The sequence below is a fragment of the Eublepharis macularius genome, chromosome 4 (genome assembly GCF_028583425.1).
Source record: "Eublepharis macularius isolate TG4126 chromosome 4, MPM_Emac_v1.0, whole genome shotgun sequence".
Lineage (NCBI taxonomy): Eukaryota > Metazoa > Chordata > Lepidosauria > Squamata > Eublepharidae > Eublepharis > Eublepharis macularius.
In genome coordinates, this window is record NC_072793.1 from 155,461,837 (window position 1) to 155,488,720 (window position 26,884).

At 43.8% G+C, this 26,884-nt stretch overlaps 1 protein-coding gene across 1 annotated transcript; it reads right to left on the reverse strand.

The window, feature by feature from the left end:
• Window positions 1–25: 25 nt before the first annotated feature.
• On the reverse strand, window positions 26–20,909 carry LOC129329228 (L-amino-acid oxidase-like). The gene is made up of 7 exons (XM_054978692.1): window positions 20,898–20,909; window positions 19,853–20,079; window positions 18,312–18,418; window positions 16,670–16,871; window positions 15,732–15,785; window positions 8,894–9,030; window positions 26–3,264 (listed from the first exon to the last, which is right to left on the reverse strand). Exons 2-7 carry the CDS (start codon window positions 20,003–20,005, stop codon window positions 2,478–2,480), a joined length of 1,440 nt encoding a protein of 479 aa, XP_054834667.1. The 5' UTR covers window positions 20,006–20,079; window positions 20,898–20,909; the 3' UTR covers window positions 26–2,477.
• Between the last annotated feature and the right edge of the window lie 5,975 nt (window positions 20,910–26,884).

Consider the following 26,884-nt stretch of genomic DNA (forward strand, 5'->3'; position numbering starts at 1 on the left):
CAAGCTAAGACTCAGACCAATAAAGTAATTTTTTAATTAGTTTTTTATTGGTTTTTGAGTACAAATCACAGATATTGAAAAGAAACATAGCAAGTTATGGGGGGGTAGATTGAGGGAATGGGGATAGGGTAAAAAGGGAAGAAGGGAAGAATGTTTCCATAATGATCTGCTCACAATAGCATCTAATATATCTTTCAGTATTCTTATTAAGTACATTATAGTGTTTATGATAACACATATAGTTCCTTTTATATTTTATCAAATAGATTCATCATTATTATTCATATTTGTTATCATTCCAGTAATACAGTAGTTTCTACCATCCAGCAATCTCCTCCGTCTCTCATAGTCTTTATTATCTTCATTTGGGAAAATCTTCAGTAACCAACACATCCCTCTTGAAAAATATAGGCGTCTATATAATAATATAACCTAATATATATATGATCTAATATTATCTAACCGCTATATAAAACCTTAGAAAATTGTCTGGAGCCTTAAACAATTACTCCTTCTATTACGAACTTATTATATAATTTGCATTTTTTCTAACCTTTACTTGAAAGAGTCTTACACATTTTACATCAATTTATTTAAACATATTGTAACCTCCCTAAAACCTTTTTTTTAAAAGTGCTCATTTACATTTAACATGCTAATAATTATCTTAGTTTTCTATCTTTTATTCCATGGTCCTGTATCTTTTTCCTAGTTTACTTTTTCAGAGTACTTAATCTTATATTCTTTTACCTTTTTCATTCTTTATCTTAGTGTAGATACATTTTTCTTTTTATCATTTCATCCAAAGCATATCACACAAATTATTATTATTATTATACTGTACCACCCTATATCAATTTTACCACTTTTCCCTATCAAAAGGATAGAATTCTTTCAATTAATTTTCAAAATCTTTCTAAATCCCATCTTTATCATATTCCATAAGTATATATTTAACCATTTTCAAGACCTCAAGTTCAGCTATCAGTTGTCATCATTCCAGCAAACTTAATGTTTACAGAGCTGGATGTCTTGGCTGTACTCTTCCCCCCCCCTTTTTTTCCAATATGCCTTCAGTTTGATTTTTGATTTTTTTCCTTGATAGGTAGATTTTAAAAGTTGATTTCTTCAAATCCTTAAACAGGTACTGTCCTACTCTGTCCTCTTCTTCATATATTTACCTTGTTTTCTGGGTCCCTTTTGTAGTCTTTGCTTATTTGTTGATCTTTCTACCTTCCATTCTTTTTCATATTTCCATTTAAGTTTCTGTTGACAAGCTATTACTTTATATCTTTGTGTACCAGTCCCCTGTTTCAAATCTGCTACCTCTTGGATTTCAACAGGCTGGGATTGCTTGTCATTCATTATAACCTTCAGCTCTACAATTCCCATTTTCACATTTTTAACTTGATTCATAACTTGATCCAATGTGTTGTTTACTTGATTCATAACTAATTGTATAGTTCGCTGTACAGAATCTTGTAGCTCAGTTCTATTTATTTGTAGCATCTCCATCATCACTCTTTCTCCAGTAGATGTCAGCAGATGACCATAAATCCAATCTGGTAAATTTAATATTGGTCAGGGCCAGCTCTGCATACACAGTTCTTGTTTATAGAGTTGCTATCTTGGAACAGAAAACAGCAGAGGCAGGCACAGAGAGGATCATAAGATCATAAATCATAACAGGCAGCAGCAATTTTCAATTAGTTGTTGTATTAACAATCCCCTCATCAAATTATTTTCCATATTTAACTTTTATCCATGACACTTCTAAGTAGAAATATTTTCTAGTTAACGATATTGAAATCTCGATGTCTTCTTTTTCCCAGTCAGTAATTTTGAGTTGTCTACTAATTAAGCCATAAAGTCAATTTCCCAAACAATTCATGAATAATTAATGAAACTCACACATCTAGCAGAGGAGGATGTCAGTAGCAGTTGAAAGCAGAAAGTCCTTGCAGAGAGAGATAGTGTGGCTTGCTGGAGGCTAACAGCTAGTTGCCATGATGGCTCTGCTTCCATCTTGAGCTGAAGGATTTGTTTCGGAGAGATTATTCTCATCTGCATCCAAGGACCTCTCTCCAAATAGCATCCAAAGCTTCAGGGGTCTTCTCCAAAGTCCCCCTAGGAGTCCAAAAGCCTCTGGACTCCTCCAGATGGGGCAGATCAGCTATGTCTTGAGGAGCTCTCGCCAGACAAAACTGACTCTTACTGCTGCCGTTCCAGAAGTCAGAGCAATAAAGTAATTGAATTCTCTCTTGCATCCATTATGGAAGCTCAGAAGAGATGGAACTTTGTGCAGTACTTCAGGGAGGTGACTTCAAAGAGAAAGGGCCTTCATTTAAAAAGTTTTTATAATAATATAATAATAATAAGGCACCTAGTGCCACAAATACATGGCAGGCTGAGATCCATGTCAATAGGGTAACAAAACATTATTTTTCATGAAGATTAGACATCATCTAGGGTTGCTATTATAACTGGGGCAATATGCAGTTGGTACCATGGTGAATACTACTAGCTGCCCTAAGAGCAGATTTCATTGCTGTGTCGATCCAGCCATGAGGATGGGCTGTGTGTTCTCCTGCAAAGTAAACCTTCCCTTCATTCTTAGATAAACTCTTGGAAAAGTGGCTAAACTGGTATGGTGTAGGAGAAGCAAATGCTGCCATTGAAAACTTGTCTAGGGCCCATCTCTGTATCACATGCTTAGTGCAAATAGATTTGAGATATTCTTTGGACACTTGGTGGACTTCTGCCAGGTCATCCATGACCACATCAATGCACTTTTCCTCACTGAGGGGAACAAAAAAGTCAGCATCATCGTTCCAAGTATAAGAAACTAGGAGCACCCCTAGTCCATTGGGGAAGTCATGATTTGGGTAGTAGATAATTCGAGTTGGCCGATCTGTGACAGATTTCCCACCCTGAATCCCATCTTTCTCCCAGAATTTCTCAGTGCAAGCCAAGGCAATTTTAGTGGCACTTCCATAATGAAAGGAACGCAGAGCATGTGCCTTCGTAGGGGAAAGAGGAGGAAGGAACTTGATGAGTCGTGTGGCTTTTGCTGTAGCTGTGACAAGGACATAGTCTGCAGTCAGAGATGTCAAGTCAGGTTTGTCCAACTGGCGGAATGACACCTTTACTTTCTTGCTTGATTGAATAACCTTCTCTACAGTGGAGTTAAATCGTACTATCCCAGGCATTTCATTGAAGAAACTCTTGGGAAGTTGGTCGAACCCACCTGTGATTTCCTCAAAACTTAAGCGATCAAGACAGGAAAAAGGAAGAGAATTGGAAAACAATGAACAAATTAACGCATAGAACAAATCCCCCCATCAAAGCAAAATGTTATAATCAATGTTTATATTTCCTGTATAAAGTCACAAATAGAATGAAATAGCTGTAGTTACTGGATTACATTAAGAAGACTGAACAACATCAGCATATCATATGCGGATCTGCATTTAATGTCAGCCTGTCATATTCCCATATAAAGTTGATCTCTTGCCAACATGATTTTGGTTTGAGATAAGCTGTATTCTAGTCAAGGAAAATAATTGCAAGTTGCTTCAAGCAAACAATCTGCATTATTATGTTACTATTATACCCTTTGTGGAATCAAAAGAAAATTGCTACATATTTTAAGTTTTATAAAGCAATGCCTTTTGCACCCAGCAAAGATATGTCTGTAAGAAACAGCTGATCTTTACTTGAGTATTTTCAATTTTTGTCACTTTGAGTATCAGAAAACAAAATGTCAAGTGCCTTGAACTAAAAAGTTCAGGATGTTTCCTTTTCTGTTTCAAATATCCATTATTTCTCCAGCTTTGAACTTTGGACTCAATGCTAATTGATTGGTAAGAGAATCCACTGTCATTTTAAAAATTGTACACTAGGAGGCTTGGAATGGCCAGGAAGAAGAAGAACACAAGGCTTCTGTCCCACCCAAAGAAACGTTTTCAGACATTACATTTCTGGCAGTCATGTCTCACCTAAAGATGGGCACAAACCTGAATATGACTAGAGGTGAGCATGAACAACAATACGAACAAAAAAAAGCCACGAACAGCCCGATCAACTGTTCTTGAGCAAGCTGTTCATGACAAACATGTGTTCGTTCCAAGCCCTGTTCATGGTGTTCATCAGCCATTCATCAAGCCAGACAGTCCGGCGACTTTCAATCAAAGCCCTTGGCAAGAGTAGGCACAGACTTTCTGAACTCTGTCTAAACTCCTCTTGCCCTGCAAACCCCAGTCTAAGCCCAGGGGCACTTCACCCCCGACTCAGCCGCTTGTCAGGGAAAACCCTGACAAGGGCTGATTGCAGCCTGCCAGGGTTTAAATTTCCCTCTCCCTTTTGCTGCACAGCACAGGAAGAGAGACATTTAAATCCTCCACTCCGCTGCTTGTCATGAAACCCCCTGACAAGCGGCTGAGTGCAGCCTGCCATGGCGAAATGCCTTTCTCCCTGCTGCGTCACAGCAGCAGGGAGAGGGGCACTTCACCCCCAACTCAGCTGCTTGTCAGGGGTTTCCTGACAAAGTCTTCCCCCTCCCTCCAGCCAGCTGGAAGGAGGGAGACTTTGAAGGGATGGAGTTTCCCCACGCCATTTGAAAATGGCATGGGGAACCTTCTTCCCTTCAGAGTCTCCCCCCTCCCTCTAGCCAGCTGGGAGACTTTGAAGGGAAGGAGGTTCCCCACACCACCATTTGCAAATGGCATGGGAAACCTTCTTCCCTTCAGAGTCTCCCCCCCTCCCTCCCACGAACAGCCAACCATGAACATGTTTGTGAACAGGGTCATGTTCATGGTTGTTCGTGATTTCCTGTTTGTGGATAGCAATGAACAACAAACATCATGTTTGTTTGTTTTTCCTGTTTGTGCCCACCTCTAAATACAACCCCAACCCCCCCACAAACCAGCCTGGTTCGTGGTTCGTGAACCAGTGGTTTGTGGAAGCTCTTTTCCATGAACTTCCACGAACGGGTTACTGGTTCGTTTCGGTCGTATTGGTTTCAGAGACGGGCAGTTTAAATGGCCATTTCCCCGAGGAAATGGCCATTTAAACTTTTCCTGCCAGTTGCAAGCAAGTCCCTTTAAACTATCAGCTGGCAGGCGGCAAGGGGGGATTCCCCCCTCGCTGCCTGCCAGCTGATAGTTTAAAGGGACTTGCCACTTGCAAGTGGCAGGGCCCTTTAAAGAGCCCACAAACCCCATCCCTATCCCCATCCTCCTGGCCATTTGAGGAGCAGCAAGGTTTGGCGGCCATTTGAAGGGCAGCAAGGCCATTTTTGGCCTCCTCCATCCCTTTGCGGGCACACAGAGCAGTGGAGGAGGCCGAAAATGGCCTTGCCGCCCCTTGCGAGAGGAGAGGAAGGACACTGCATGCTTCAGGGGAAGGTAAGTGTGGGGCTGGGGCTGGGGGGCTGGGGTGTGTGTGTGGGTGGTGGGGCATGGGGTTTGGACAGTTCAATTATTAATGATGATCTGACAGAGCCAATATCGATAGAAAAAGGGACAAGACAAGGCTGCCCGTTCTCACCACTAATATTCATTTTAATGCAGGAAATATTGGCAAGAACTATAAGAGAAGACCCTGTAATAAAAGGAGCATCTGTTAAAAGACATAAATGCAAACTACAATCATTTGCAGATGACCTGCTATTTATACTAGAAGAACCACTGGGCTCAATAGAGCAATTAATGCAACATGTAAAGGAATATGGTTGGATGGCAGGAATGAAGATTAATTATCAAAAAAACAACTGATAACTAAAAATATGACTACACAGCAAAAGTTGGAACTTATCAGATTGACAGGATTCCAGCTAGAAAAGAAAGTAAAATATCTAGGGATATATTTAACTTCTAAATGCAGTTTGTTAATGAGACAATTATATGAACTGCTCCAAGAAATTAAGAGATTTGGAGAGGTGGAAAGGATTACAACTTTTGCTGATGGGAAGGATTGCAACCATCAAAATGAATATATTACCATGTATAATATTTCTTTATCAAACCATCCCCATTTGTATTAACAAACTGTTTTTGAAGAACTAAATAAAACTACATCTAAATTTATTTGGCAAGGAAAGAAACCAAGAATTAAACTGAAAAGGCTTCAAGTCTTGAAAGAGAATGAGGTCTTTGCTCTACCTGACTGGAAATTTATCATAAAGCATGCTGCCTAGTTTGGATGAGGGAGTGGATCTTTCTGGGAAATCAAAGACTTTTAGCCCTTGAAGGTCATGATTTACAGTTAGGATGGCATGCATTTATATGGTACGGAAAAACAACTGGACATAAATATTTTAAAAATCACTTGATAAGAAAATCTCTCATAACAACATGGGAAGGAACTGTACTGCTAATATATTCCAAGATCCCGCAGTGGGTTTCCTCACTAGAAGTGTTTACTCAGCCAAACGTATTTTCCCCAGATAATATTATTAGATATAAAGAACTCTTGGATGATAAAGGAGTGTTAAAAACAAAAGAGGAATTACAGAGACAAGGTATTAACCCAGACTGGTGGTCCAGAGCTCAGATAGAATCTAGATATAATAAAGATAAAAAAGCAGGAGGTTTTTACTTAGAACAAAAGGATTTTGAAAGACTGTTATGTGATTCAGATGAAAAATTGATTAAGAAAATGTACCTATTTTTAAAGCAAATGAAGATGAAGGAGGAGGTGGAAAAATGTAAAAATTTATGGGTACAGAACTTAGGATACAGTATTGACCCAGTACAACGGAATAAGATATGTAAAGTGAATGTTAAAATAACCAAGTCTGTTGCATTTAAAGAGAATTTATATAAAATGTTTTATAGATGGTCTCTAACACCAGATAGACCGGCTAAAATGTATAAAAACGTGTCAAATAACTGTTGGAAATGTGGGAAACATACAGGGACGTTTTTTCATGTGTGGTCGACCTGTAAAGAGGTGCATAGATTTTGGACAATGGTGCACATATTGTTACAAACTATCCTATAGCCTTCAATTCCCTTCAAACCAGAGACATTTTTGTTAAACTGTATGCCAGATATGAACAAAGAACAGAAGTACTTCACAATCCATGTAGTAACAGCGGCCAGAATTTTATTAGCGTTTTTTTGGAAACATCAAATAATACCTCCTCAAGAGAAATTAATAATGAAGATAATGGAAATCGTGGAAATGGACAAGTTAAATATATTAATGAAAGGACAAATGGAAGAAGACTTTTCTGTTTCATGGATTCCCTTCTACAACTGGATTAAAAATAAATATAGAGACTAAAACGTATCAAATATACAAAGGCAGTATTGTAATTTGTTACCAGTAACCACAGCTGAATATTTGCTAGGATAAAATATGATGTATGGAGAACTAGAATGTTGATGTAAGCAGACTCAATGATTTTTTTTGTATTTTTCCCCTACCTTTTCTTCCCAATCTCCCCTTTCCTATTCCTATCTTTATGGAAAATCAATAAAATATTTTAATAAATAAATAAATAAAGGGCCCTGCCATCAGGAGGTCCCTTTAAACTATCAGCCAGCAGGAGGCGAGGGGGGAATCCCCCCTGCTGCCTGCCAGCTGATAGTTTAAAGGGATCTGCCGCTTGAAAGGCAGGAAACGGCCCTTTAAACTGTTAAATGTCCCTTTCCCTGCCACTGCTAAGCAGCCAGAAAGGGGCATTTAAACCCCACGAACCACGAACTGGCTCGTAACTGGCCCCAGTTCCATGCCAATTCATGGTTCCTGGTTCGTGAAAACCCACGAACCTCATGGTTCGGGGTTTTTTTTTTGTTCGTGGCCATGTCTAGTCTCACCTCAAAAAGGATTAAAGAAGTACAAAAGGAAGGGAGTACAACCGTGGCACCATTTAAACAGGGATTTCTGTTGTAAATTGCATGGAAAGTATCAGAAGGAAATGGAACCCCCTCCAGACTTAGCTTTTCACTGTTCAGCAAAATGGTTAAGGAAATAGCCAGAGATGCATGTTTATTTAGTTAAATCTTTGGAAAACATTTCATACAGATGCTTTGATACCGTCTTTGCAGTGATTAATCAATTAGCCTTAAGTTTGCATTGATTTCAACCAAGCAGTCAAATCATACCTGAACCCTACCAAAAACTAGTTCAGAGAAGCCTTTTCTTACTAAACTCAAATGTTAAATCTCTCGATTGCCTTGTACTTTGGTTCCAGTTCAGGCTCAGGGCAAGCAAGGGTTTTAGGTTTAGGATTAATTTCAGTCTCTACTTTGCAAAATAGGCAGATTTTCTGTTTTGAGAGGAAGGCAATGGAGCACAGTAAGATTTCTGATTCTTTAGCTGCTCCTCATGCAGAAGAGCAGCATGTCTGCTTTTCTACAAGTCAAGTATTTGCCTCTTTCCCTGAAAATATCAAGCTAGTGCCCAATATCTGGGATTGCTCCAACAAACACCCCCCTCACCTCACGATTATATAGAACAAGCCCTCTCCAAGACAGTGAGCTGGTAGAGTGATTGATAAAATGCTATGCACAAAAATGTCAATCAGAGATTGTGTTATTTGGTGCAAACTTGGGCTAAATGTTCTGGTCCCTTTTAGGCACAAATATATCTGATGAGTCACTATTTTCCTTTACTATCCGTCCCCTTCCCCTTGCTACCAGGAAAACAGAAACAGTCTGAAAGTCAAAGGAAATGCCATTAGGATTAGTTATTCTTTTGAGGTCAATTAACAAAATGTACTCAGTTCAAATGTTGATTAATTATTATCTGAATGCACACTGCTTTTGGCTTCCCAAGCTTAGAAACCAGCCACTTCGGTATCTAATAAAACAATATCCTCTCACCAAATATATCACATTTTTCACCCAACATCAATAATGAGAACACAAAAATCCCTTCCCCTTACCTGTCATCATCTGAAAAGACCACATATTCCTGGACAGAGTTAAGAAATGAAACATGGAATCCAGCATCTTCATTCAAGAGGTCACCAATCATATCAACTGCCCCCCTACTCAGATTTCCTTCTTTAATTAGGTACTCCTATAAAGAAATGGGAGGAGGGAGGGGGAATTGGTTAAAAGTATAAATATTTTCTTTTTCACTTTTGTATTTCAACTTTTTAATTACCCACAAACAATATATTTAAGATAAAGCATTTATTTATTTAACAGAATTTACATTCTGCCTTTCTGCCCTCATTGAGAGCCAGTATGGTGTAGTGGTTGAGAGCACGGGACTCTAATCTGGAGAACTGGGTTTGATTTCCTACTCCACCTACTTTGTTAGGCAGCTAACAAATTAAAACATGCATAATAAAACAGTATAAAATAATTATTCAAACCAACCAAAACAACAACACATCATTAAAACAGTTAAACCAGAGCTAAAAACATATAACCATATTAAAACAACAATTAAAACTTTGGGTGTGAAGGATGAATCACTGAAGGAACACCAAACAAAACAAAGAAGCCTTCACCCACTGGCAGAAGATGACAACAAAAAATGACAGACGAATCTCCCCAGAGAGAGTTCCAGAGTTTTGGTGTCATGACTGAGAAGGCCCTCTACAGGGTCACCACCCACCTAATCTCAGAAAACAGGGGCACTCAAAGCAGGGCCACTGAAGATGACCACAGTGGTCTGACAGTTTGATTTGCAAGTAGGCAGACTTCAGGTATGTTGACCTCAAACCATAAAGGGTTTTGAAGATCAACATCAGTACCTTGAATTACACCCAGGAACAAATTGGGGGCCAGCGTAAATAGGCCAGGACTGTAGTGATATGGACCTTATGACCTACTCCTGTCTAGACATGGCCACGAACAGAAAAAAATGAACATGGTGTTAGTTGTTTGTTGCCATCCACAAACAACAAACAACGAACATTAACTAACATGGTCCTGTTTACGAACATGTTCATTGTTTGTTGTTCGTGGGGGCCAGCAGGCTCTCCTCCAGCCATCAAGATCCCTACCGCACCACTCCCAGAAACCCTAGCTGAGCAGGCAGCAGGAAAAGTACCAATAATAAATAACAACTTGGCCCCAGAGCCTGGCAGCAGCCCTGGAACCTGAAGGGGTAGATCCCTATCCCACCACACACAAAGAAAATTCAAGCTCCAATGCACTCACCCTGTCTCTCTAACAGCAGCTGTTTCTCCCTGAAAGCCAGAGCTGAGAGCCCTCCTCCCCCCTGGTCTTTTCCTCTTGTAAGAAATTTGGAGCTCCAGTCCACACTTGGAAGGAAGACCTGCCTATCAAGCTAAATTGGGCTTAGATCGGGGTTTCCAGGGCAACAGCAGGAGTTCAGACAGAGTTCAGACAATCCCTGCCTAAGTTGCCAAGGGAATTGATTGCAGGTTCCAGACTGTCTGGCTTGACAAACAGCAATGAACGAGGCTTGCAATGACCACATGTTCATTTAGAATGGGGCCTCACAAACAGCTTGTTCGCGAACAGCAGATTGGGCTGTTCATGGGTTTTTCAGTTCGTATTGCTGTTCGTGCCCATCTCTACTCCTGTCAATACCCTGGCTGCTGCATTCTGCACTGACTGAAGTCTCCAAATGCTTTTCAAGGGCAGCCCAATGAAGAACTCATTGCAGTAATCTAATCAAGATGTAACCAGGGCATGTACCACAGTAACCAGATTTTTCCTGCCCAGGTAAGATAACAGCAGGCAAACCAGTTGAAGCTGGTAAAAGGCAATCCTGACCATAGCTGCCACCTGGTTATCCAGCCATAGACTGAGGTCCAGAAACACCCCTAGACTGGGGTGTGTGTGTGTCAAACCACACGAGACAAAATACACTTGAATTACACTTGAATTACATTCAAATACACTTGAATTACAAAATACACTCAAATTATCATGTAATTCAAGTGGATTTTGTCTCATGTGGTGAGACCTTGGGTGATGCCTTAAATCTTGGGTCAGACCTTCTTCCAAGTACTGGAAAATTCAGGTAGCAGCGTAATTGCAGCTGCTAAAATGGTGCTTGGTAATCCTAGTAGGTAATGGTAATGGGGACATGGTAATCCTAGTAGGGGGAGATGTGGTAATTGGAGAAAAGCAGTTTAGGTAATAGGAAGAAGCCACAAATATCTGTGGGCAGTGACCCTTCTGGTGGTTCCTCCAGTCAGGGTGATGTCAGTGATTATATAAGCAACCTGATGAGCTACAAAATCTTGCTGTTAAATGAAAAGTTAGCCACACAAAAAACCGCAGAGAAGGCTGACCTATTATGTATTACCAAGACTTGATTGGGGATTGGGGAGGGGTTAACATCTCCTAACTGTCAGGATTCCCTGGGATAAATGCATCAAAATAGGCTGGATGAGTTTAGAGGTGGAATGGTGGTGTTGCTGCATTCTATAGAGACTCGGTTTAGTACACGCCTCATTTAGGACACATTTGGTTTTGAGACTGTGTACACGTGTTGAGATTGCAAGACAATATTGGAATTCTGTTGGTTTACTGCTCAAGTCAGTATTAAGTCTCGGTATTAATATTAAGTCTAATATGGCTCAGCCATACTAGACAATATTAACCAACAGGGAAGAATTGGTAGATGGAGTAAAGGTGGTGGGGACCTTAGGGGGAAATGACCATGTCCTCCTTGAATTCCAGTTGCTGTGGTGGGAAGTTCGTAGCCAGACTCATAGGTTAGATTTTCGTAGGGCTGACTTCAATGAACTCAGAGGCTTGATGAGAGTCATTCCATGGGGGAGTGTGCTGGAAGGGAAAGGAGCGAGTGAAGGGTGGGCTCTTCTCAAACATGAGCTTTTGCAAGCTCAAGCCCTCACTATTCCAGCAAGACAGAAATATGGCAAGGGCTCCAAGAAACCAATATGGATGAACAGAGTGCTCCAGAATAAGCTAAGGGAGAAAAAGGAAATGTTCAGGAAATGGAGAGAAGGACAGACCTCTAAAGAGGAATATATGAGGGTTACTAGGTACCCTCAGCCATCAGAGAAGCCAAGCTCAGTATGAGCTGGGTCTGGCCAGGGAGGCTTGCTACAATGATAAAAACTTCTACAGATATGTGAGAAGCAAACGTAAGGTAAAAGAGACAATTGGACCGCTGTTGGGAGCGGAAGGGGATATTTGATGAAGGACAGAGAAAAAACAGACAGGATTAATTTTTTGCCTCTGTTTTCTCCCTGAAGAACTTGAGCCCATCTAGAGACGGTAGTAGACATGACAGGACACCGGGGTGGCTAGTTGACATTGACAGAGAGGTTGTGGAGAGGCACCTGGCTGCACTGGATTAATACAAATTCCCTGGGCCGGATGGTGTGCACCCAAGAGTGCTCAAAGAACTTTCTAGAGAACTTGAAGAACTTCTGACCATCATCTTCTTCTTTTTTTTTCTTTTAATTTTTAATAATTTTATTAACATTAACAGCTATCATTGACCATCATCTTCAAGGCCTCCTGGAGGACTGGGGATGTGCCACAAGATTGGAGAAGAGCGAATGTTATCCCAATCTTTAAGAAGGGAAGAAGGATGACCAGGGAAACTACAGGCCGTTCAGTCTGACTTCTGTTGCTGGGAAGATATTAAAACAGATTTAAAGGGGTCGATCTGTAAGCATCTGAAGGACCGCTTAGTGATCCGGGGAAGTCAACATGGTTTTGTCCCCAACAGATCTTATCAGACCAACTAGTTTCCTTCTTTGATCGAGTGACGAACTTACTGGATCATGGGAACTCTGTCGACGTGATTTATCTGGATACCAGTAAAGCTTTTGATAAAGTTCCCCATGATATTCTAATAGGTAAACTGGAAGACTGCGGACTGGACAATAGGGCAGTTTGGTGGATAGGAAACTGGTTAGAAGACCACACCCAAAGAGTGGTGGTCAGTGGCATTTCATCAGATTGGAGGGAGGTGTCCAGTGGAGTGCCACAGGACTCGGTTTTGGGCCCAGTACTTTTCAATATTTTATCAATGATCTGAAAGAAGGGGTAAACAGGCTACTCATTAAATTTGCTGATGATACCAAATTGAGAGGAGTGGCAAACACCCAAGAAGATAGAGTTAAAATTCAACAAGACCTGAATACTCTGGAGAAGTGGACGGTTGTGAACAGGATGCAATTCAACATAGATAAGTGCACAGTATTACATCTGGGCCACAAAAATGTGAAGCACAAATACAGGCTGGGGGATATACTTCTGGGCAGTAGGGCCAAGCTACACATGACGAATGACACTTGAACGGCAAGTGGATTGAGTGGAGGGCAAGTGAACAGGGAGAAATACACTTGCCATTCAAGTGTCATTCATCATGTGTAGCTTGGCCCGTAGTGTATGCAAAAGAGATCTTGGGGGTAAAAGTAGACTGTAAACTAAATATGAGCAGTCAGTGTGATGTGGTGGCAAAAAAGGCAAACTCAGAGCCAAGCTACAAGTGACAAATTACAGACTCACATGTATTCCTCCCTGTTCACTTGCCATTCACTTGTGCTCCAAGTGGAGAGCAAGTGAATGGCAAGTGAACAGGGAGGAATACACGTGTGAGTCAGTTCACTTGCCAGGCAAGTGTAATTTGTCACTTGTAGCTTGGCTCTCAGTCTTGGGTTGTATCAAAAGGGCCATTGCATCGAAATCGTAGGAGGTCATAGTCACTCTCTATACTGCCTTGGTCAGGCCGCACCTGGAGTACAGTGTGCAGTTCTGGAGGCCTCACTTCAAAAAGTATGTGGACAAAATTGAAAGGGTACAGAAGAGAGCAATGAGAATGATCAGGAGTATGGAGACTGAGCCCTACGAGGAAAGGCTGAGGGCCTTGGGAATGTTTAGTTTGGAGAAGAGGAGATTGAGGGGGGACATGATTGCCCTCTTTAAATATTTGAAAGGCTGTCATTTGGAGGAGGGCAAGGAGCTGTTCCAGTTGGCAGCAGAGGATAGGACTCAAAGCAACAGGCTTAAATTACATGCAGGAAGGTACCAGATGGATATTAGGAAAAACTTTTTCATGGTCAGAGTAGTTCAAAGGTGGAATCAGCTGCCTAGGGAGGTGGTGAGCTCCCCTTCACTGGCAGTTTTCAAGAGGCTGGATGAATATTTGTCAGGGATGCTTTAGGCTCATCCTGCATTGGTTAGGGGGTTGGACTAGAAGGTCTGTATGGACCCTTCCAACTCTGTGATTCTGTGATTTTGTGAACTCGCTAACAGCCTCCCAGCCTGAGCTGGGAGAGGTGGCCTCAGAAGTGGTATTGATGACCCCTGGTTGTCCTGGGGAACTTCAGCATTAATACCAAGGAGGCCTTATCAAGAGAGAGTCAGACTTCACGATTTCCTTGACAACTATGGGCCTGTCTCACATAATAATTGCCAAGTCACACACACTGTGCAGGCCGCACTCTCTTGATATTTTGTTCTGGGCACGGTGAAGGCACTGTGAGGCACTCAGCAGTAACAGAGTTAGATGGTGCCCAGGTGCTAACTTGCCTAAATCTTTGGGTTACTTTTCAGCTTATTCAGTCTGAGGATGTGGACAGGATGCAGGCTCACCAGATCCCCCCCCCCAAAGAGGGCGATTCTCCACCCTCAGCCTCCACCAGCCTGTTCAATGGGGCTACATTTCCCAGGAAATCACTAAGATGGCGGCTCAGGGAGCATCAGGGGGCTCGTAGTCCAGCCATCCAGTTTTCACAAAGCTCATTGTCTCTGTATGCTGGGTTGATGGACTTGAATTCCTATAGAGCACCATGACAACCCCAGCACACTCTGGGACAGAAAAGAAGGAGCAGGTAGCCGAACAAGAGCGATCAAGGAAGGGAAAGAAGATGGATGGTAGAGCGAGCAGCATGGTTCTCCCACAGCAGCGATCAGCCCTAGCAGAGATACGCCACCTGGCCTGAAGCTGCCTCCTGTTAGCAGCCAGTCTTGGCATGCTGTGGCCATGTTTGTGACACTGTGATGGAGCCCGCAAGGGCACCCAAGTGAGTCAGGCTGCCTTCCCACCAACTGGGTGATGGGAGCGAGGGAGAGGGGCTGCTCCTGTGCTTTGCAGCAGGCTGATTTGGGCTCCTAAATGGGCCAAATTGGGCCCGTTTGGAGGAGTCCAAAATGGCCCATTGCGAAGTGTACATGCATCCAGGCCTGTGTAAAGATATCACTTCCGAGACGTCACTTCTATCATCATGCCACCCAGGAGTATGCGTGTGCATGAGAAAAATGCTGGGAGGGTAAGGGGACCTGGCAATCCTAGTTGGTACATAATGTTGAGGCCAGGGTGCCGATTGGAGTGGGTCATGAAGACCTATCATTCCAGGCATGGCCACCCACGATAACTTCTAATAACTTCCAATTTGTTTCCAGGTAGGGTTGCCCATCCCCTGGTGGGAGCGAGGGATGGCCTGCTCCCATCCTCCACTCCCCACCACCACTCACTTGGCTAGCAGGGGGGAAAGGGCAGGAACAAGCTTCCCAGGGCATGTTCCTGGCACAGCACAAAAATGTCACTCCCAAGAGTGACATCATTGCTCAGGCCACGTGAGTGCTCCTGTGCTTAGCATCAGACCAATTTGGGTCCCAAATGGACTGATTCTTTAAGAATCAGCCTGGTACAAAGTGCAGGAGCACTCCTGTCGCCTGCATAATGATGTCACTCCTGGAAGTGATGTAATCGAGTAGGCACCGGGAGTGGGTGAGAGGACTCCCTAAAGGTGAGTGCTGGAAATTAAAGTTTATTTGATTTGAAGGCTAAACTAAAGCTACTTCTCTTACCTTGGTGGAATAGGAGTCATATTTCTCCTTCAAAAGTGTGCAGTTTTTTGTTAGCTGTTTAGGAAACAGAAAAATACAGAGAAACACATAAAACACTATCCTCATTAAATGTTCCTTCATTTCTCAAAGATAAGAGCAACAGTGAGTTGGTGTTCTATCATTCCATGATCAATTGATACATACTGGCTGTGTGTATGCCAGTGTTGTGTAGTGTTTACAGTGTCAAATTAGGATCAGGGAGATCCTTGTTCGAATTTCCACTCAGTCACGAAGATTGCTGGGTAACCTTGGGCCAGTTACGCAGTCTCATCCTAATCTACCTTACAGGGTTGTCATTAGGATGGAGTGGAAGAAAGGAGAAAGTTGTAAGCTACCTTTGCATCCACACTGGAGAGAAAGGCTTTCCAACAGGATCCAAATGAATACTTATTCCCTTAGTAGTGTTTTTGCATTCCCCCCCCCCATGGCTTTTGACAATCCATGCATTGCAGTTTCCTTATATGGAAATAACATCTGTAGTGAATTATGTTTTAATGTGTGAAGCAGAGCACCAATATTATATAAGTTTACAGATGAGGCAACCATAATAGTCCTTTTCAGATGTTACTACCACTCATAAAAAGAATGTATGCAACGCTACCTATGGTTTTGCCAGTACGTACAGTTGCCATGCTGTGTGAACAAGGGCAAGACACATATTTATCATGTGCCTACAGCCTCAATGTGCATGAATGCAAACCCTAAAAAATCAAGTGGTCAGTTCACATGAACCAAAGCTGGTAAATACATATGTTGCCCCTGTTTGCACAATGTGGTGATTGTGCATATCAGGAGAATCTCAGGTTGTATTCGCTCCCAGTGTCTGTGGTTGGGAGGCTTCTGCTGCATGTGATTATAATATCTGAAAAGGACTATTATCATCTACATAACATGCATACCTTATCCAGTGTTTGCACATAAAGCTGGTCAGCTGACTTTCCCCTCTCACTTGGATTCAGCTGATATCCAAACAGCTCAGAGTTGGCACTGACAGCTGCCACCTTTTGCCTCAGGTTTCTAATGAAATACCAGGCATTCTGATCCGTCTGAACAAAAGGGTTTAACTTGATTTTGTATCTCTTAAGAAATTCACGAACAAGTCTGGGAAAATACACAGGAAAAAAAGAGAGAGGCTTTTTTAAAAGACGCAACATTAACATATGATATTACATAAAAGCTGAATGTGACTTGCAAGTCAGTAACTTAACCTGTGTATATGAGAAGACAAGATAATGCATAATTATTGTAAATATACATACATATATAGAAAAATAGAGAGTGATACACTGTACATGTAGACTGGGGAGGAAGGAGAAACAATACAACATGTCTAATAATGTACAGCTTCCTCCAAAATGCAATTATCACACCAATCTGTCACAATACATGGAGAAAGACAACTAAACTGAGGAGAGCTCAAACAGCCTACTGCAGATCTACTTTTAGTACTTTGTTTTTTTGAGAAGTTTGCTTGGCCACCTGCATTTATGGGTGAATAGTATTTTTGCTTTAAGAAGAATGGGACATGAGTTTTCTGGGTAGGGCTATCAGAACAAGTGCCTCATACAACTCAGTTTAATAAGGTGGGGATTTGGGGTGCGGTGGGGGATCCATTCTCTGATTGGCAAGAGGAATTGGGCCTTTTTTCACCTCCTGTATGCTGGTTGGGTGGGTGGGTGGCAGGGAGGAATTTTCCTTAGTCTGTCTTTTTAATTTTGCTTTTTATGTCCTGAAGAACAATGCAGGTTCAAAGGGGTTTATCATAGGGCATATTGGTAACAACCCTTTGGGATGGTTCAGGGTGATTATCCAAACCAACTAGCTACTAGGTAGTGCAGAAATGGAGAGGGATCTTTATATTAACCTGGTAGCACTTATAGAACTCCAAGATGGTTTGGCAATTTGCTTGTGCTGCTAGGTATGTAGGCACTGAAAGATGAGTTACAACAGCTAATGTTGTGAAATGTCAACCAAAGGGGAGTTATTTTATTTATTGTGAAGCAACGTTACACCTTGCTAAGTCCATTGACTTCAATAGACTTAGAAGTGTGTAACTGTACTTAGGACTGTAGTGTTAATCTACCAGCATCATCAAAACTTAAGCCAAGTCCCAGTTAGGAACTGGAAGGAAAGGCGTTAAGTGGGTCTTCTGCTGCAGATCAGAAAAGTATAAAAATTGTACTCCAGATTAACCCAGTTCTTGTGTCTTCGTCCGGGGGTGTCAGACCAATCAGTATTACTGGACTATGATGGTCTTTTGTTCTGGTTTGCTTTCTACTGGCCAGCTAATCTTTGTGAAACAAGTCTTGATGTTTGGTAGCTAGGAGGACATACTCTGCATTCCCAGATGGAGGTTTAAAAAGCAGCTTGGAGATGTAGTGGAAGAAGAAATCTTAGTGGATAATATTTAATGATATTCTATATCATATGCAGTGGATTTAGTGGTGAATTGTGAAGATGAGCATCTTCCCTGCCCACCCCCCTCTTGCCTTTCAATGTCATGAATGGAACTTTAATAGAATGGGTTTTTTCCTTACTTACTTTTGGGCTTTGGGCAGACGCATCGGTCCTAGATCCACATACCAGTCATCTTCTCGGTAGGTCTTTATCCTGCCACCCACACGATCACTGGCTTCCAGAATCTGAACCTAAGAACAAACACATTGTTACTCTTCACTCCAGCGCTTCCCTACAGATTGCTATGCTGGAAATATACAAGGTTATGCCACAACATCAAGTGACAAATTCCCGGTTCCGTGCTTCAAACTATATAGGCATGTGCATAAGACAAGATGCTTAGGCTGCTTTTTAGTCTGCAATGTGTCTCTATGCTGGTGTGAAAATAGAAAAGAGTCCAGTAGCACCTTTAAGACTAACCAACTTTATTGTAGCATAAGCTTTCGAGAATCACAGTTCTCTTCTTCAGATGCATCCTCTGGATCTATATGCTAGTGTGGTATAGGAGACAGAATGCCTGACTAGGATCTGGGAGGCCCCGGTTCAATTTCTCACCTGCCATAGAAGCTTGCTGTGTTTACTTGGGCCATGCTTTAGATTTCTTGGCATCACTTAATATTTGCAATTTTGGCAGGTTTCGTTTACAAAAGCTTATAAGATGTTCAACATTAATTTCCATTGCAAGTCATTGCTAATGCCTCTATCAAGTACTATTGCATGTTAAATACCATTGCTAACCAATCAACAAATACAGCAAACAAGTTATACCTAGGGGTAAACCAAAAAGTTTTCCAAGCAACTCTGAGTGCTTTGGAAATTTGCATGGGTTTTTCAGTGACACAATTAGACATGGTGGATAAACTTCAGCAAAAGACAATTTCCCCACCACTATGGATTTTCCATCTGTGTTACTGAGTAGTTCCATGGTAAATACATAGGTAGCCTTGACACACAATTCAATACAAAAATTGTTTCTTAGAGACAGAACATTTGAAAGCCAATTGCATGCCATCTTGTATTGGCTGTCAATACTGTAAAATACTAAACATTATTGAATGTCAGCTATCCAATCTGTCAAAATAACAACAATACTAACATTTGAATTATATACCACCTTTCAGGACAACTTAATGCCCACTCAGAGTGGTTTACAAAGTATGTTATTATGTTATTATTATAATCAATAATTACATACAAATTATGTTATTATATTATTATTATAATCAATGGTTACATACAGCATCCCACAATATTTGGCAAATACTTAAGAAATCATACAAAATCTGGAGAATACTTCAAAACAAAATTTTAAATCTGAATCAGGCCCATGTGCTCCTGGGATTTGAGTTCCCTGTGGGAAACTGCAGGCACACATCTGAAATGGATGGCCCCAAAGACTTTGTACACATGACTTGTCCCTCAGAGCCAAGCTAGAAGTGACGAATTACACTTGAATGGCAAGTGAACAGACTCACATGTATTCCTCCCTGTTCACTTGTGCTCCACTTGATCACATAGAGATCGAGTGGAGCACAAGTGAACAGGGAGGAAAACATGTGAGTCTGTCACTTGCTATTCAAGTGTAATTCGTCACTTCTAGCTTGGCTCTCAGTCAGTAAAGTTACCTGATGTCCAGCATCTTTTAATAGCTTAGCAGCAGTGAGTCCACCAATTCCTGCCCCGACAATTACGATGGTCTTTGGCTTAGAAGTCTTTGTCAGCCCATCTTTGGCAAGTCTTATGAGTTCCTCGTAGTCAGGATCATCAAAACACTTCATCCATCCCTCATGTTGAACAGCAGCATTTTTAGAAAACGAGGCTGCCACAAGCAGCAGCAGGAACTGAAAAAGTACTAGAAGAAAAGTAATGCCTTAGCAAAGATTACACAGAAGGGTCATGAAAAGAGATTTGGGGTCAATCAGTTTGAGTGAAACATTTTTCACCTCTGGTTTTCAGACTATCAAAATTATCTTGGAACCCTTTACTTCATCAAAGGAAGAAGTTTCTGTGTAGCTGATCAGCAGCTGGAAAGGGATCCAGTTTACACATTTTCTTTTCTAAGTGACTTTGAGAACTGTGTGACAATTTGACCAATCTGTCATCTGTTCTCACAATGAAATCAAATGTAGTAAAATTACATGTACTATGTACATGTACTAAATGTACTAAAATTTGTACATTTTAGTACAAACAAACTAATCTTTTAAATCCTCTTGATTTATCCCCTGCTGATCCTTAATATTTACCTTGTGCCAAGATTACACAGCATTCTGTCTAAATTTCTTGTCTATTTTGTCTATGTCAGAGGTAATCTCTTTTTATGACGATGAAGACAAGGTTGAATAAAAAAGGGAGCAGGTCATTATTATAATTCAGAATACCCAATGGGTCTCCCAGTCCAACTTCCTGTCCTTAGACTGATCATTCAGTATCTTAAGCATTCCCAACAGAAGGCTGTCAAATACCTTCTTGTAACCCTCCATAAGAGATTTCCACAATGTTATTTTATTCCTGAAATGGTCTTACAGCTATAAAGCTAATAACCATAATATAGTGGATTGCTCTTGAAGAAATTACATTCTAAATATCATCCAAATGATTGGGTGTTCCAAAGGAACTTCCAAAGGAAGCCTTCTGAAATTATTCCATTAAGGAAGGTTGCTCACTTACAAATCTGGTCCATGGTTGGATGGCGAGTTAAGGACACAAGCGCGCTCTCTTATTTTATAGGCAGAAAGTGGCTGGCTCTGTGCCAATATGATTCAGAATCTGGGAAACGTACCTTTCTCAACTGAAACTTTTCCAATGACCAACACCTACCTGAAGGTCATATCACGTACAGTTGCTGGTGTATGGCACAACATAGGGAACTCCCAGTTGTGTATTTTCGATACTGGAAAATCAAGGTGGGAACAGTCAAAAGCTAGATGCCAAAAGGATGCCATAAATGTTCTCCGTAAGATTATTGAAACGGGATATTCCTAAAGACGTTAAGAGCCAAATAAAAATGGAGGAGGAAGTGAGAAAAAGCCGGTTTTTCTGATGCGGAATAAGGAAATCAGTCATTTACTACGTGGGGACAAATGATTGTTTTACTTGTTCTGCTGCAGTTTTCTTGCAACACTGATATTTACTGATTGAACAGAACAGATTAGATTAAATTAGAAAGAACTGGTTACAAAATATTTTTAGAACAAATACATAAACTATGAATAAAATAATCCCCACCTAATTTACTTGAGCGACCCAAATACCAACCAAAATCCAGAGAGGCATTGATAATCCAGCCAATAAATATTTAGGAAGCAAATTGGAACAAACTGACAGATATCTACCCATCTTAAAATAGTATCATTCTAAATACATGGCCTCTGAGGCAGAAATCCACATGTTCTGTAATGGGATTTACTAGTTACATAGGTAATGGCAAATGCTGCCAGTCTGATAGTATGGCTCATCTATTCAGAGGAACAAGTGCTTCCTATTGTCCATTTTTACCCATTATGCAGCAGAGAAACTTAACAATGCAATTCTGAGGGCTGGTGAGGCAGAGTTGGCTGGCCTCCAGTACCATAGCAACCCTGCTGGTCTGTTCCTAAAAGCAAACCCACAGGCCAGGGACTAGGACAATGCACTTCAGTGGGCTCATACTGGACACAACTGTGTAGGCATCTCCAACAACCACACTGGCACATTCACAGGATGTCACAGGAGAGAAAAAGCGTGGCAGTGACAGACAGGGGGAACCAACTAACCATAGAAAAGCAGCCACAGTGACCTGACCCCAGGGCAGAGGAGCAGAAGGGTGGGGAAATATGTGGCATGCACTGCCAGGCCAAGCCTATGGCACATACCCCAGCCCCTTAAAGGCACAGGCCTCTGGCAAACAGAATAGAGGCAGCAGAAGTGCAGAACAGAAAAGGGGGGAAGGGGCCCCCACCATCCCACATACCAGGAGCAATCCTACACAGGCTCATCCAAAAGTAAGCCGTGTGTTTTGCAGTGGGTCAGAACCCCCAGGAAAGAGCCACAGGGAGAGAAAAGGGAACGTGGGGTGCCCAGTGTCACTTGCAGGGCACCTCTCAGCATGATGGCCACTGTGATGAGCCTGGCCTCAGGAGAAGCCCTGGATGACTGCTGCCACCATCATCGCCACCAGTGGAGGAGGTTGGCTTCTGGGGCAGGGGCTGGAGCAAGGCTGCAGATCACCACCAATGGATCCATGAGCCGCTTCTTGATGTACATGTGCTAGCCAGCCATGCCCCTTACAACAGCCACTAGTCACTTGAAGTGCCCTGAAGCTGCTCCCTGAGCAGCTGTGAGCCAGCACTGCTGACCCAGGGCCAAGTATTCCTCCCCTTGCACTGGGTCTCCAGCCACTCTTTCTCAATGTCCCAGAAGGTGGAGGGGTGTGCTGAAATGGGCAGAGGGCCCATATCCAGGGGCAGACAGCAGGTCCCATTGGGGACCTCATCAGCTGCAGCATGTGGGACAGGCCCATGGCACACCATGTCCCAGAATCCTCCCTCTATCCCTGACACCCCCAGCCCCATTCAAGGACATGGAGTCCACCCGCTGCAGTGCCTCATCCTCAGCTGCTTTTCCTGAGGAGTCCCTGATGACCAAGATCTGGAAGATCACCAAGGCAGCCTCCACAGCCTGTCTCAAAAAGGGTGAGGATACAAAGATGTTCCACTACACCAGAGGAGAAGATCAGAGCAATGGACCCTGGGGGGGGGCTGCATGTGTCATACATGGCCCTACAGCCATGACCTGTGTCCATAGCCACGTCACCTGGGTCCCCATCCACCTTGCAGCCATTGCGGTGGGTTGGCTGCCCCACAGCTGACTACCATCCCCTCTTGGATCACCACTATGGTATGTATGGTGGGGGCACATCCTGTTGGGAGCCCCTGGAGGGGTCAATCGGAGTGGTTGATTTACCAGTATCGTTGCCCCCTGGGTCCAGGGCCAGGCCTGCAGTCTCTGACCTGGTGTGCAGCACAACCCCATTGCCAGGCCCACCACCTGAAAGCCCAGCATCAGCCTCCCTGCTGAGCAGCTCACCAGCAGATGGAAAGGCAGGAGAGAGTGTCGGCATGAGGAAGAAAACCCTGCCGACACTCCAGAGGTACACCTTGTCTGAAGACCATTTACCCACCAGATAGGGTTGCCAGGGGCCAAAACAGGGGAGCAGGGGGCTAGGAGCAGGGGTCAGCAAGGTACTTACCTCCCACGACTGTGCTGTACATGCTCCAGTGCTCCCCTGTCCCACTGAACTGGCTTCAGTGCACCCAGTGTTTCTTTCTTCGTGCTGGAAAATGACATCACTTTCCAGCATGTGGGGTGTGCTGAAGCCTAAAATTGCCTGTTTGGAGGCTTCATAATGTCGGGTGCCCTGAAGCTAATTCAGCTGGATAAGGGGGTGCACATAATCTCCCTCCCACCCCATGCCTCCTCCACCACAAGCCACGTGAGCAGGGCCAGTGGGCAGCAAGTAGGGGCAGGGGATGGCAAGCCTAACACCAGGCAGGTGGGTAGCACTGTGGCCACCCATCATGATGGGCAGGTTCACAATGCACCACATGGATTCCACATTGGTCAGGCCCTCCACCACTGCCCACTTGTAGGCAATGCCCTGGACCAGGAGGGTACACACACACCTCCAAGCCAGACCACAGGATAGCGTCCACACTGCGGCCTAGGGCAAAGACCTGCTCTGCAGCAATGCACCAGAAAGCCTGGTGGTGAGCAGTCACAGAGCTGCTCTGGTGGTAGTGAGGGCCACAGTGGCATGATCTATCAACAGTCCATACAGCAGCACATTCTCTGCCTCAGTCCTAGGCTTCCTATTCCCCCTCTGGTGGCAGGGATCCTCTGCTCCCACCTCCTCACCCCTGCCCCCACTTACCTGACCGGAGGGGGAGCCAAATTGTTTTGGGCCAAATAGGGCCTGCGGGGGGTGGGGGTGGATTCAGCTCTTTGCCAAGCATAGGAACGCTCCCGGGCTGCGGTTTGACCCTCGTAATGACATCACTTCCTGGAAGTGATGTCATCAAGCATGCCGGGAGTGCGAGCATGAGGAAAAATGCAGCAGCCTCTAAGGGGTAAGTGCCAGGCTCCCAATCTCCCACCGGGGGACTCAAAGGACCTGGCAACTCTACTCAGTCTGGTTAGGCTGGTGGTGGGCATAGCTGTCTTCTGGGCTGAGCACGGATGTGCCAGTGTGGAATGTGAAGGCAGGGCCAAGCACCATGGGCATGTCTAGACCATGGAATGTATCCCCACCCCTCCCCACCCACAGGAGAAAGCTGGGCAGCAGCAATGTGCCTCCAGGGTACAGAAGTCATCCCCTAGGGATGGCAATAGGAGATAAGTCATGGCCCATGAACTTCAAGGTGTGGGAGGCCCCCATGCAATTTGTACTCCTAACCAGTTCCCCCACCCTATAGCCACTAGGCCCACCTCAGGATGGTGGCCTTTCCCTTTGCTGCCCTTGCCTATGATCCAGCTGATATAGCTCCTGCCCACACTGTATGTATGGGTGGCACAGTAATGCTACATTAGGCACCATGCCAGGAACAACTGAGTCCATATCACACCCTGCAGCTTCTTGAAGGCACCTGCCTAGAGCTGTTCTGCCCAAACAGGACAGTCAGCCCAGCCCTCTGCAAGGTGCTCTGCCCAGCCCTGCAGGGCCTTCCCCATCCTGCAGGAAGTGTCATTGTTCCTCAATTTCCTCAATTTCCAGGCACAGGCAAAGTCATGGCCAAGGTGCTGGAAGTGTCTCAGTCATTAGTGAGCTGCAGCCTCCACAGCTTCCTGGATGCCATTCCATTTCACCTGCAGGAGCACGTGAGCTTCTGCATGAAACAGGCGGAGCTGACCATGACCCCCATCTGTGCCATGTTCTCCACATTCACATTTCCTGAACATCATGAGTCCCTGGTATGCACACATGTCACACTTTCCCACACCATCACCCACGATGAGCCACACAAGTCTGACACTATGGACTGTGGTTCTGCAGCCTGAACAAGCAGGCCAGCTGAGACCACCAGAGCATCTTCACAGACCTTATTGCCAGGTTCCTAGGCAGCAGGCACAATACATAGATCTTCACTATGCCCAGTTTAAACCAGCTGCTAAGGCTGGCTACTGGGTCCATTTCCCTGCCAGGGGGGCCTGACAACTGTCCTCCCTGCACAGGTGATTGGGGCTACCCCCTGCTGTCATACCTGCTCACACTGTATGCTAGGGATGCACTGGTGGTCTGTGCTACCTACAACCAGGCCCATTGTTGGCCCCACATGGTTATTGAGCCATGCCGTTTCCACACTACTCACCTTCATCCGGAACGGGGTGCAACGTCGTGAAAAAAAATGCAGAAGATAGCGTCTTCTTGCGTGAATTTTGAGCGACATCGCGCAAAACTCGCACAAGAAGACGCTATCTTCTGGGGGGTTTTTCGCAACATTGCGCCCTGTTCCGGATGAAGGTGAGTAGTGTGGAAACGGCCCAGATGTTAGGCCAACTGAGGATGTGCTTGTAATGCAGGTACTACACTGTGGGCCACAGAGCTGGTGAAGAGCATTGCCAAGCTCTTCACCAAATGTGCCATTTTCAACAACAAGGCAATTGGGCAGCTTCTGTCCCTGCCCAAGCTGGGTGGTGGGGACAGGAGAAGCCTTCATAGGTGGGGAATATGAAGGCAGCCTCCAGAGACAGCAGTGGTGGGCCAGAACATCTGGAGAATCACCAAATGGAAGCAGATCTGAGAAAGAATATGGTGGTAGGGCCAGGGAGTAACAGGGGGTATGCCTGAGGCCTGTACCACCAGCCCATGACACTGTGTCTGGGGGGCATAGGTGGGTAAGGGAGTACCCTTACCTAAAGCATCATTGCCACAAACCCCCATGTGCTCTGCATGTCCCCCTGGGCCTCATGCCTCATATAGCCCACCTCCTGGGCACCCATACCCTACAGCAGTGATGAAGCAAACAGAGGTTGCATCTACCTTGGTGGGTATGCACCTTGCCTCCCAGGGTCTGGGCATGGAGGACTCCTACTAAAACAGCAAGGAGAGAGCCAAGCCCAGAGCAGAGTCTGTAGGATCCACAAGGAACTTGTATTGGAAATTGTGGAAGAGGATTGTATTTCGAGGAGTTAGTGGTGCCATAGGTCTATCCATCTTGGCTAAAGAGCATAAGCCTTTGAATATGTGCTTTATACTACATTATGTCTTGTTGCTCTTTCATTTTCTGCTGATGCAAGCTCTTGCCAGCTGGTGCTGATTCTGGCTGAGGTAAGCTCTGACCTCGAGAAGAGTATATCTTGATTAAGGGAGGACCAGGCAATCAGGCCTTGGGTAAGTGCCAGTTGCTAACTCTTATCAGCTAGGCTTAGATCATCAAGGCCAGCTTGACACTGACAGCATTCCTTAGCCTTGGCCCCCTGATTAGTCACCTTCCCTCTCATTAAGACCCTTCTGGGGAGGCTGATGTTGCAGGTGGGCATAAGCCATCTTTAAGGTATATAAGTCTGAGCAAGGACCCTCTTAGTGGGGATTCAGTACAGACAAAAGCTGGTAGCATGCTGTACAGTTGTATTTGTCTGAAGGAGTCTGCCTGTCACCGTCAGAGAGGGTCCCCCGGTGA

Excerpts from the sequence above, each read along its gene's own strand:
- LOC129329228 (XM_054978692.1), bottom strand. The coding sequence starts at position 20,005 with ATGAAGTGTTTTGATGATCCTGACTACGAGGAACTCATAAGACTTGCC. Across the intron at positions 15,786-16,669 it reads ATGTGCAAACACTGGATAAG|CTAACAAAAAACTGCACACT; the intron begins GTATGCATGTTA and ends TTTCCTAAACAG. Across the intron at positions 9,031-15,731 it reads ATGACTCCTATTCCACCAAG|GAGTACCTAATTAAAGAAGG; the intron begins GTAAGAGAAGTA and ends ATTTCTTTATAG.